At 40.3% G+C, this 13,685-nt stretch overlaps 1 protein-coding gene across 1 annotated transcript in view; it reads right to left on the reverse strand.

Moving 5' to 3' along the window:
• LOC120548034 (heterogeneous nuclear ribonucleoprotein L-like) overlaps window positions 1-4,539 on the reverse strand; it is a 73,214-nt gene extending 68,675 nt beyond the window's left edge. The window contains exon 1 of the mRNA XM_039783966.1: window positions 4,306-4,539. Within this exon, the coding sequence (XP_039639900.1) occupies window positions 4,306-4,539 (234 nt within the window). The remainder of the gene's footprint in view (window positions 1-4,305) is intronic.
• Window positions 4,540-13,685: the final 9,146 nt, after the last annotated feature.

Below are 13,685 nucleotides of genomic sequence, written 5' to 3' on the forward strand. Positions count from 1 at the left end.
CACCCCTAATCGCCTGGCAGGCACGCATTCTACGGAAGCAAAACAAAATACAAGCCATCTGGACGAGAAATTGATTCGGCTGAACTGACCTCCGGAAATCGCTAAAGTGGTCATGGTGAGGGAAATGAAAGACCTGGATCCGTACAGACAATGACACAAACGGACACAGAACATACAATTGGCTACATGGAAGAGTTATCAATGACATCAGATGGGGTTGTGAATGGATCTGCATTACGACAAGTCAATGACATTGTGCAAATGACGAAAAATGATTTAACTGCACACTGCTGAATGGCGATAACGATGACACCTGATAAGGATGATTCCTTTCCATTTAATGACATGGAAGGTGACGACCTTGGTGAATTTGGATCACCTATGTGAGTAGTATTTCACATGCGCACGAAAACTGTCAATTATACACTTTAACAGTAGAAGCCTGTATAGCAACTAATTTAAAATGAATGACTATTTGAAACAATTCTCAATGTTTAGTGTAATTTTAGTATCAGAGACTTGGTTTACAACTGAGAAAGAAGCGGATGTAGAACTGCAGGGCTATGAGCTATTTTCAACTAACAGAGAAAACAAAAACGGAGGTGGTGTTGCACTATTTGTGAACAACAAATTTGAGTGTAAAAAAGTAAGGTAAATGTCAACAAAATTGGAAAATATCATGGAATGTGTTACTGTAGAAATAGAGGTGGAGAAAACAAAGAATATATAAATAAGCTGCATCTATATAACACCTGGAGCTCGTCTTGTTACCTTTAATGAAAAGATGGTTAACATGTATGATAAAAGACATAATAATAAGATGATCATATGTGGAGACTTTAATGTAGATTTTTCATCTTCCCGTGTTTGCAACCCTACAAAATTTTTCAAAAGAAAATACACAGAGAAACTCCAAAATTGCTTGATTCTGACACCATAAAGGCCCTTAAGGAGGGGTTAAGACAGCAAAGTTGGACAGAGGTCTATTTAAATCATGACCCAAATAAAGCCTATGATGAATTCATGTCTACATTTACCCCTCTCTATGACAGAAATTGCCCTTTACAACCACTAAGGACAAATAAATATGAAGACAAACCCTGGATTACTAGAGGACTAGAAAATGCTTGAAAAAAAATGTATTGTACAAGCAGTTTCTACAATTTAGAACAAAGGAAGCAGAACATAAATATAAGAAATATAAAAATAAATTGACTAGCATATTGAGAATAAATAAAAAGGATTTTTTCAATAAACAATTAGTACAGTACAGAAACGACACGCGGGGCACCTGGAAGGTGCTAAACAACATAATCAAAAAAGGTACTGGGAAATCAGATTATCCAGACCACTTTCATAAAAACAACCGATCACTAATAACAGACACAAAGGAGACTGCTAATGAATTCAATGACCATTTTGTGAATGTTGGCTATAATTTAGTAAAAGAAAGTGTTGATCCAGTAATAACAGAGGATATAAATGAAAAATATTATTAAAATAAATTCAAATACCATTTGTTTGAGGAGAATTGAGGATATATAGTTAATTGATGTGGCAAATAGGGGTGGTACGGTTCACAAAACCCACGGTTCGGTTCGTATCACGGTTTTAGGGTCACGGTTTTCGGTTCAGTACGGTTCTTATTTTTTCTTTAACACTCCAGAATATACTTCAGCATATAGCTAAAATTAGCATATTGAATGCATGTTGCACAAAACGTGCACACAGAGGCAGTTCTATATTGTTTTATTTCATCATAGGTAACGTGAAATCCAAAATGTTCCCACACACCAGACTATAAACGTCGCTGGCGCATCCTCCAGCTCTGGGCAGCCTCTCCCCCACTGGACATTTCTGCATGTGACGTGACGTGACGTGACCTGCAGCGGCACCCCACTCCACTTGAGGAGCGGTCGGCTCGGTGTCTCTCAAAATCTGATGAAAATCTTTTAAACTGACCTTTGTCGATCTGAAATGAAGACAGATTCAGCAACTGCATGGCCTATTTCTCGCTTAAAATGTTTTCAGAAACACGTTTTGGTGAACTATTTTAGTACAATATGAGATCGTATTCTGAACGAGCCGCCATGACAGTCTGTTTTGAAATTTGGGACCAGCCAGACCCATGTGACGCAATCGTCCAATCAGCTGCCATGGGTTGCGTTTGTCACGCCCATCCCGCTCGTCATTTCCAGTAACTGTTTTAACATAGGTGTATAAAGTGGGCACTACCGCAATAAGAGGTTAGTGCACATTAACAGTGTACTGACGAACCGTGCGGTACACACTTGCTCCGAACCGAGCGGTTCGGGTGTTTTTTCATGAACCGTACCACCCCTAGTGGCAAATAAGTTCAAGAATAAGAAATCCACTGATAGAAATTGTATTGACATGGCTTTAGTTAAAAACATTGTACATAGTATAGCGAAACCCCTGACTCATATCTTTGATCAATCATTACAAACAGGCATATTTCCAAATCAAATGAAAATTGCAAAGGTCATTCTGATGTACAAAAATAGAGATAAGCACTCTTTCTCAAACTACAGACCAATTTCTCTCCTTCCACAGTTCTAAAAAATATTAAAAAAGCTTTTTATCCATAGATTCGATCATTTCATAGAAAAACACAATCTATTGAGTGAACGTCAATATGGCTTCAGATCAAACCGGTTCACTACAATGGCAGTGATGGAGCTAATAGAACAAGTATCTACAGCTATGGATAATAAGGAATTCACTGTAGGCGTTTTCATAGATCTAAAAAAAAGCCTTTAATACAATTAACCATAAACTATTAATGACCAAACTGGAAAAATGTGGGATTAGGGGAGTAGCACACCGATGGCTCAGTAGTTACCTGGAAAATAGATACCAATATGTCCTATTAAACAAGAAGTCAGATTTATTGAGGGTTACATGTGGGGTCCCACAAGGATCAGTGCTGGTTCCAAAGCTGTTTCTATTGTACATAAATGACATTTGTAACGTGTCTAAAATATTTTTTGTTTTTGCTGATGACACCAACTTGTTTTGTTCTGGCAAAAACCTTGAGCAGCTTTTGGATAAAGTGGAAACTGAACTAGACTCTTTAAAACGATGGTTTAATCTTAACAAGTTGTCACTGAACATAAATAAAACTAAATACATAATATTTGGACATCACAAATTCAAGAATTTTAAACATTATGTTAGATAATATTAAAATAGAAATAGTAGATGAGAACAGATTTGTGGGAGTTGTCATAAAATCACAGAATATGCGGAAACCACATGTTAATCATGTTAAAACCAAAATATCAAAGTCCATAGCAATTCTGAACAAAACCAAAGATATTCTTAATACAAATTCATAACATATATTATATCTCTCATACTGCCATATGTAACTTATAGTACGGAAGTTTGGGGGAAACATTTTCTTACTTCAAAAGAGAGCAATCAGAATCATAAATAGGGCTAATTATCGTGAACCGACAAAATCTGTTATTTATAAACTTACAGGTACTTAAATTTAGTGAACTTGTCGACCTTACAATAGCATCACTAATGTACAAAGTATATAATAGCATGTTGCCAGACTGTATCCAGAGGCTGTTTCAAATAAGAGAATGTCAATATGAACTGAGGGGAAGCTGTATTTTCACTAAACCAAATAGCAGAACAAATGTAAAACAAAGATGTGTTTCGGTGTACGAAGTTAAACTGTGGAATGAATCAGAAATTGACGTGACAATGTGTAACACAATCGACCAATTAAAAAAAGTATTTAAACATAAGCTGATAAACAAATATAAAACAGAAGTGTGAATACCAGAAGGTACATAAAATGTATGGGATTTTTTGTGTTGTACTGGGTTATATAGTGTATACTTAGTTTCTGTAACTTTCATCTTCGTATGATAAAAACGACCTCAAATACATAAAGGTGTGCAGTTTTCTTTCTAAGTGTATGAACACAATAATTGGTGGGGGAATTGGCTGCGATGCAAGGGGCACGTGCTAAAATCCCGACTAGGGCACCAAATTGGTCAGGGTATAATACATAGGCTAGTCCATCATTTTTAGCTATAGGCCTATTTATCAGTGTATAAATAGTTTCCTATTAGTTAATAGTTGAAGTTTAAATGCATTGTTATGTTACTTGCCATAAGTGACCTGTAGTGTGTGACAGGAGATGCTCACCCAATGACAGAATAACAGCGGCAGCAAACGCACGCACACACGCACGCGGATGTCTGCTGTGATGCTGTCCTGCAGGGTAGCCTAACGTTAGAACATATTTTTTTTTGCCCTCCTTACCTTCCGTGCTGCTCCGTATTGGCTGGCGCTCCACCTGGCCCGGTTGTCCACCGCTGACTCTACGTTACCGGGCAGCGAGCCGGAGTCCGAATCCTCCCCCTCCTCCAATTCCTCTTCCCCCTCCTCTCTCTCCTCCGCCTCCGTCTCCCTCTCCCTCTCCTCCGTTTTTAGCCGCTTTGCCGCCCTTCCGTACTCCCCTTCCTCGCGCTGGCCGGCTCCTTCTGCCGTCGACATGCTTGCGGCTGCGGCGGACCTGTCAGAGAGCGGGTCTGGAGCTGGTCAAACTGACACGTTCATGTCAACAGCTATCCCGTAGCGGAACCTCGTTAAGCAGTCTCCGTGTATCTGTCTGTCTCCTTATATTTGTGCCCCCTGTCCCCGTTTCGCAGATCCACTCTCGGTCCCTGTCTGTCTCTTTATCACTCTCGAATGCCAGTGATTTTCTGTGTGGAGGTGTGAGTGGACTGGACACATCCCGCCCCGTGCTGTTCTCTTATTGGTCAGTCGGCTCCTGCGCCTTGGAGATACGGCGTGTGATTGGCCGGTGTCGATGCGTCAAAAGACAGCTCTCCATGCTCTGCAGAGGAGTGCGCAGAGGAGCAAAGAGGGGAATGGTGGGCTAGATAAAAACAGAAAAGAAGACAGTCTCAAAAAATGCAGAGCGTAGGAAGAGAGAGAGAGAGAGAGAGAGAGAGAGAGAGAGAGAGAGAGAGAGAGAGAGAGAGAGAGTCAGTATGAGCGGATATTTGCTGCATCATTAAACAAGAAATCAATTGGTCACTAACCTTCCTGAAAGGTTAGTGCAGATTGCAGATTACAACGTCCCCAACAAAGGTCAAGCCAAGTGTGTAAGGTAGCTGTACGATGGTGCTTTGATTGATCATACACAGCCATCTCTAAAAATGAGGGAAATTTGGCTGATGGTATAGGCTAATTATCATTGTGAATTTCTAAGCTTACATTATTCTTATGATGTGGGGGAAAGTACAGCAGAACAATAGACATTTTGAACAAAAAATTCCATAAAATTTGGGGGATATATGGACAATTAAAAATGCCAAAATTAAAGAAAATCAAACAAAGCAAAGTGAAATACAATACACATTGTTATATGTATTCCCTTAATGTATGCATTTACACATTTATTTTAATGTCAAAATTAAAACATATTCTAAAAGAACAATAATTATGCTTTTTGTCTTTAATAACTAAATGAATAGTTTTTTTTATTGTGACATGAATTTTTCATGCCACGTTAAAAAAAATCACAACACAGAAAACAAAGTGAAGAGGCGTAGGCTATTCAAGGCAGGCCGTATAGGGTCAGGGTTGGGCTCAGCCCACCCAAACATGCGTCTTATCCATCCAATCAAAAGTTAAGAAAATATGTTTATCCAACGGAAGAAATAGCACAGAAAATACCAGTAGTGTATCTTTTGATTGGGTGGGCAGCCTACAGCTCGCCTTCAAAGTATTCATATTTCAAAGATCTAGAGTGTTTATTCCCATTGCGCTCTCTGGATTACTGCTGTACGCCATTCAAAATCAGCTACTCCGTGGTGAGTTTAACCTCCGATGCCTAAGGAAATTGTGTATCCAGTCAAATACTAAGGAATTTCTACTCTTGCATCATCAATAAGGTCCTGACGGGAACATCACTGCCTAGTATGGAAACAGTACTGAACAGGACCGCAAGCAAGGTCCTGCAAAGAATGGTTCCTTCAGCTGAACATACAATAGTCGTAGCCCTACCCTGCCTAAAGGATATTTACATCAGGTGCTGCAATTCTAAGGCTAAGAAAATCATTAAAGATCCAAATCCCCAGGTAACAGACTTTTCTCCCTGTTGTCAGAAAGAAGGTACCTGATACATCAGGCCAGCACTGACAGGCTTTTACCCTTGGGCCACTATAGAGTCCTAAATTAGGACACAATGAGCCCTACATCTAAAGGCCCTGACACACCAAGTGGCGACGAAGGCCGACTGGGGCGTTGCCTCACGTCGGCCCACATCGTCTTTGTCTTTAATAAAAAATTTGCACTGGAACACACCACACTAGAGTTGTCAATCTTCCTCTGTAATACCATTCAAATTTAATTTGTTATTTTTTAAAAATATTGGAATAATATTGGAATATTTAATGCTCAAATGCAGCCTGTCCTACACTACTCAGCAGGCATGTAGTCAGTAATGGGCTGGGCGGCACTGGCCACCCACTTTACTCACTGGCCCGTCCAGCCAAGTTTGATCAAAATACGTTTTGTTATGAAAAATATTCAAATGTATGTAAAAAAAAAAAAGAAAAAGTAACAGAACTAGTTGTGTGTGTTTATGGTTTAATGTGTCTTTTCTTCTGATTAAAACAAAGCTGTTTAAACCATAGAATAAGGATCAAACAATTAGGAAGCCTTCGGAACGTAGGTGGTTGTTATGGTAACAACAGGCAAGCTCTCGGGGGGTCCTTCAGCAGCTAACGTTAGCTAGCTGGCTATTTAGACAAAGTACCATGGATGTGTTAAACAAAGGTCCCATGGCATGAAAATTTCACTTTATGAGTTTTTTTTAACATTAGTATGCGTTCCCCCAGCCTGCCTATGGTCCCCCAGTGGCTATAAATGGTGATAGGTGTAAACCGAGCCCTGGGTATCCTGCTCTGCCTTTGAGAAAATGAAAGCTCAGATGGGCCGATCTGGAATCTTCTCCTTATGAGGTCATAAGGAGCAAGGTTACCTCCCCTTTCTCTGCTTTGCCCGCCCAGAGAATTTGGCCCACCCATGAGAGAGAGACATCATGGCTTTCAAACGAGCAAAGGGGCAGTTGGTCAAGGACACACCCCCACCCTCCACCTTGCCCCCCCCCTCTCTCCTCCTCATAGCTACAGACACAGAAATGGCACATCCTAAGGAAAGCTACTGGTGGGACTGGCTCTAGTGGCTGGAATTCTACACCAAGGCTGGATTTCGGGAAAGAGACTTCAGATACAGTATTAGGGGACCACTAAGGCCTATATAAAAGAGACTTCAGATATAGTATTAGGGGACCACTAAGGTCTATATAAAAGAGACTTCAGATACAGTATTAGGGGACCACTAAGGTCTATATAAAAGAGACTTCAGATACAGTATTAGGGGACCACTAAGGCCTATATAAAAGAGACTTCAGATACAGTATTAGGGGACCACTAAGGCCTATATAAAAGAGACTTCAGATACAGTATTAGGGGACCACTAAGGCCTATATAAAAGAGACTTCAGATACAGTATTAGGGGACCACTAAGGCCTATATAAAAGCATCCAAAGAGCACCATGCCATGGGACCTTTAACTTTAGCTGTCTCCATGAAGCTCTCAGCTAAGCTCCTATAACTCGCGACGCAGTTAGGAAAACAGAACGAGCTAACTATTGATAACATAAGCATTTTGGCTCGGTGGATGTCGATTTTAAAGTCATGTTAAAACTATTAACCATCCTTCTGCACTATCAATTTTATTCTTGCACTATCAATTTTATTCTTGCACTATCAATTTTATTCTTGCACTATCAATTTTATTCTTGTCTTTTAATGTTTTTAATTTGTTTATTAATGTTTTTAAATTGTTTTAAATTGTTTTCTAACTGCTCTTTAATGTTTTATGTAAAGCACTTTGAATTGCCCTGTTGCTGAAATGTGCTGTACAAATAAAGCTGCCTTGCCTTGCCTTGCCTTCTTCCGATTTCCAGCCACAGCCTCTCACTCCCCCCTGTACTAACGTAACTCTGTACGTAACGTTAGCTCACAATGCCTTGTGTTTCTCACTCCTGCTAACGTCATCAGACGTGACATGACAAAAGCATTTCGTTTTCACATGCGAGTAAGCCAAGGTGAGAAGAGGGAGATTAGCTAATGTTAGCCAACATATTTATAAAAAAAATCACTTTCGAACAGTAATTTCAGCATTCGAAAGTATTGATTTTTTTACTATTCTAATTATATTAGACTTTCAGAATTCGTTCCAACAGCCCTACGCGCCTGCGTGAGAGGAAATAACTCTCCATACCAGCCGGCGGTGGTAATCTATTCGTCATTCAAAAGGAAAACCGGATAACAACATTGTTTTGATACCCACAACAAACAGCGTTTGCTCGAAACAGCAGTGGCTTCAGTACCTGAAGGATGACAGCGGACACCGGGAGAGCCGTTCTCTCTGCAAAGAAGTCTCCCTACGGTGGAAGCGGAGCGGAACAGCTCGTTTGCTAACGTTAGCTTGCTAATTCCACCCACTAAACATGCCTTCACCCTTCACTGGTTACAGAAAATTAGCCAAGCTAAACTGTCATTCATCTGGCGATAGCAATGCGCTTTCCTACGATGTAACAAGAGCGTGTGAATGAAACATTAAGTTCTTACATTTTACTAATTTAAAGGCTGGCTGGCTGGCTGGTAAGCTAGCTAGCTTGCTAGGGGGCTAATTGTTTAGCGTTGCAGAGAGAAAGAGAGGTCTATTACGGTCTTAATATTAAATATCACAGTATAGGATATAAGTTTATTAACGTCATTTTATTTTGTAATGTGTAGATATGTAGAGATCTTTTAAAATACATGTTATTGTTAAAATAAATTACCAATATTCAAAGGTAATTTTTGACCAGTTTTGACAGCTTTTATGTGTTTTGGATCGATCAGATGAGATGAAAAATGAAAGTAGCCTTGTGTTACCCTCTCACCAATAGATGAATTGGCTGTTTGGCCGATGCCTGCCAAAAAAAGGCCAATGAAGGCCGAAGAAGGCCGATGAAGGCCGATGAAGGCCAACGCGTGGAGAGGGTGCGGGACACACTGCACAAACTAGGGTGACGGTCGCTCACTGTTGGCCCAACTTGGACCGACGGCCGACAGTCGCCTTGGTCTTAAGGCCTTTTTATCCCTCTTTAATGAAATGTTTAATCATTTTAATAATTTGTTTAGTTTTAGGTTGAAAGAGGTTTTTCCCCAAAGTCATATTACACTGTAGGCAAACTGTAGTCTACATGAAGTCGTAATTTTAAGGCATTTAATGTTTAAGATAAAATGTAATAAATATGGAACTATATAGGGTGTTTGTACTGGACTGTACAGCTACGACTACTGGCTCAGACTACCCCGAAGATGCACCAAGTCCGAAATCTGCAGAGCGAGGTGAACAAGCTGACAAAATAAATGGGAGGTTTCACGCTAACTACATACTTTGTAAGTACTACTTGTACTACTGTACAAAAGCGTATTTTCATTAGACACTCCCTGACTCAGTAAACAAGAATAAGAAGTAATTTATTTATTGCTGTGGGTAAATTATAATTTTTTTTAATGCCATTGTTTTCTTCTACACACACACACACACACACACACACACACACACACACACACACACACACACACACACACACACACACACACACACACACACACACAAAAAAAAACACAAGGATCTATATACATGCATTTGTGGAGAGATGTCAGAGTGATAGGGCTGCCACATAGCACAAGAGGTGAACTATAAAGTATCTTTCAAACTGAATGTGTCCAGTTTGTAACTCAGGCTTTTCTGAGTGCCTTCAATGATAACACTTTCAAAAGTGAAAGTTCAGTTCAGCTGTTTTTTTTAACTTCTCCTCTTATTATGAGCACATTTGTAGTTTTTATGATAATGTTGTGATTGTGTATGTTTCCTGTATTTTCCTATTGATTGTGTATGCTGCTGTACTGTGGTGATTGTGTTTGTTTCTGTTTCCTGTTTATTGTGTATGTTTCTGTGATGATTGTGTATGTTTCTGTGATGATTGTGTAGGTTTTTGTTTCCTGTTTTATTTTGGTAGTCTGGTTGTCTGTCTTGTTGTCTGTGTTTTCCCGCCTGTCTGATTGTTCTGCCCCACCCTGATGTGTTCCACCTGTTGTATCGCCTGTCCCTTGTTTTGCTCGTTACCTCTTGTATTTCGCCTCTGTGTTGCCCTTGTCTCGTGTCAGATCGTTGTGTTCCATGCTACGTTTACACGTGGCCGGCTATTTTCATAAACGGACATTTCAACCTCTTGGTTTTCAGAAAAGTGTTTTTTTATATGTACCCGTGTATATATGCCGTCAATGCAGTCAAAAGCACGCCAGACCTGTAGGTGGCGGTGTAACGAGAAGCTCAAGCCCACGTTAGCCAATCAGAATCCCGACAATAGCAACAACAGCAACCAATCACGTCCTCTTTCTCTCTCTCGGCTGCCTAAACCTCCGTTTGTTTCAGTTTACATGCAAACGTGCAAACGAAGTTTTCCAAAATCTCCACTTTGGCCAGAGTTTTTAGAAATAATCGTTTTCTGTGATAAAAACGATAAAAAAGGTTTTCGTGTAAATGAGAGGCCAAGCCGCAGGAAAATATCTGCATCTTCCCTTCGTGTAAACGGGGCCCCAGTCCCTGTGTTTGTGTGTTATTCTTCCCTGCGGTCTCTGGGCTCTCGTTTTGATATTCTGCTCTTTTTCCTTTTTGCATTCTGGACTTAGTTTTTGCCTACCTCAGTTTGGACTCCTTGTGTTGTGTTTTCTTGCATTTTAGCATTTTTGGATTCCTTTTGGTATGCACACTGGTTTTTGTGTTAAATAAATCAAGCAACGAAACTTCCGCCTGCTCTCTGCATTTGGGCCCACCATTCCCTGCATAACATGACAGATACGTAGATATCTCTCTCTAGTGTTTCTAGGCCTGTGTGCTTTTCAGGGGTCACTTCCTCTAGGCAACAACAAAAAGCAGATGTTCTCACTTCCCTTCAGTGGTCTCTACTTTTGTCAAGGTGTTGGGAGATTTATGCCTCCATTGGTGGCAGTCTTCTGTCAAGGTATGAAAGCACCAATTTGGTACAAGTAGAAGTTATTCAACTAGTTTAAGAAACAAAAATGACGTGATAATAGTTCAGTTTTACAGCACTCTGATTAAATCATGACATCATGTCAACGGTATCTAGGATTGTGGTCAGTAGCTTCCTTCCTGTAGCTACATGAGAATGTACAAGTCAGCAGCAGCTGCATGTTACTGTTCATCAGGCTGTGACTTTACATTTTGATCAGCCCCAGCATATACCCCAACCCGCCCACTCCGCTCTGCATCAGTCAACCTGCTTGTTGCCCCCTCACAGCGAGGGACAACTAATCACTCAACGAAATCCCGACTGTCTGCTGTCCTGGCTCCCAAATGGTGGAATGAGCTCCCTATTGACATCAGGATGGCCGAAAGCCTACGCATCTTCCGCCGAAGGCTAAAAACACATCTCTTCCGACTACACCTTGGATAAACATATACTCCCCCCCCCCCCCCCCCCTCCCCCCAAGGGTCTGGTGTTAACCAGGCTATTGAGTTCATGCAGCAGGTGACAAAATAATGGAATATAATGCAGCAATGCTCTCAGGCATGCAGATAGTTTAACTAATAGCAATTGGTGGTCTATTAGATCAAAAGCTGCACTGAAATCAAGCAGTACAGTGCTGCAGTGCCCACCATTGACCCTCTGTCAAATTTTTTTAACCGGTCGTCTGTCAGTTGTTAGGGCTGTGCATGTTGAGTATCCCGCCTTATATGCATGTTGAAATTCAGAGTTGATGCTGTTTTCTGAGAAATATTGTTGAATCTGTTTGAATGCAATTCCCTCCACAATTTTGCTCAAAACAGGCAGAATGCTATAGGGCAACTATTTGGTCCAGTAAATGGCTCCTTACTATTTTTCTGTAGAGGAGTGATCTTTGCTATTTTCCATATTTGTGGGTAAACACTTTCGTTTAGACATAAATTAAAGACATGACTCAATGGCTTAGCTACAATCTTAGCTGATAGCCGCAGTAGATTACCATCCAGATTGTCATATCCACAAGGTTTATCGCATTTCAAAGACAAGATTAGTATTTCTATAGCTTCTATCGTCACATCATTAAAGTCAAATTTGCATTTTTTTCTCACACATAATCTTTTGTTTAATTAGTAACTCTTACAAATTACAACTAGCAGGTGATATTTGATTTCTTATTGTATCCACTTTACCTAGGAAATAATCATTGAAATAATTAGCTATATCTCGAGGTTTGGTAATAAATCTATCACCACAACATCACCACAAATGTTGTTGGCTGACTTCTCTCTGACAATGACAGGCTATATTGTTGCTTAATATCAAGTTCTCATAACACAGAGATTGTCGTCTTTGTTAATGTCAAGTTGTGATAACAAACATTTCAAACAATGCTAACTTAGCATTAAAAGGGTGATCATTTACAGAATGACGCTAAATGACAACAGTCATGAACATTTAAAAGACTCCAAGTGTCATGTTCTAGTTATGACGGTGTAATGTCAGTCTTGTGCACACCCCTTCATATAAAGTGTTACCAAAATGGGTCAGTGCAATACTTCAACATGCTTAACATGCTCAAGTTAGTCAGTGGTTCAAATAACACTTTATTTTTACTTTGTCTGTCACAAGGACTCAGCCTTTGAACTATTTCTACAAGCATGTGTAGATCTACGTCTGTGTGTGGTTGTGCTTGTGTGACCGGGGAGTGAACTCATAAACGGAATAATGCAATATGGCAGAGCCTTTTCCTGTTCCTCCCTGTCTAAGCCTGCAGACACACTTAATGTTCACACGACGTGTTTTCACACTGACGCTGTGATTGAGATCAGCTTTCAGCCGGCGCGGCCTGTTTGACAAGACTGCAGTTGAAAGATGAGACTGTTCAAGTGATCCTTTCACTTAATACTTTCAAAAAGGTGTGATTCACACACACTCTCGCACTCACACAAACACACACACACACACGTGTTACAATGGTTAGGAAGTGTAGAGGGTAATTATGTCATTATTCGTTATTGTCGTTATTATTACATCAGCTTACTTTATACAAAACTGAGAAGGTTTGTTTAATGTTGTAATGAGTACTTGGCAGCGCATCCAGCAGGTTCTAAGGGTGCCGGCCTTTGGGTGTCTCTATATAATGTGGGCATTGATCCAATATAATGAAGGCACTGAAAATGAAAGCCTTCCTACTTTAAAGGTATGTTGCATAAAATGTCTAGTAAGGTCTGTCATTTATTTTATTAAGTCAATCCGGGTCAATGGAATTGAAATGCAACAGTGCCTCTGCTAAATAGCCTCAGGAAGGAACTTGTTTTGGTGGAACGTGAACGTTCTAAAGTAGTTTTAGTCGTGCAACAGAAAACTCCGATTGGACAGATAGTCTAGCTAGCTGTCTGGATTTACCCTGCAGAGATCTGAGGAGCAGTTAACCATAGTCCTCACAAATCCTCCGGAGGTTAGAATTACGGTGCCACCCCGTGCCCTCCTTCTAGCCCCGCCCCTGGCATAGGCAAGGACGCAATTAAAAAAACAAATT

The sequence above is a fragment of the Perca fluviatilis genome, chromosome 19, assembly GCF_010015445.1.
Source record: "Perca fluviatilis chromosome 19, GENO_Pfluv_1.0, whole genome shotgun sequence".
Lineage (NCBI taxonomy): Eukaryota > Metazoa > Chordata > Actinopteri > Perciformes > Percidae > Perca > Perca fluviatilis.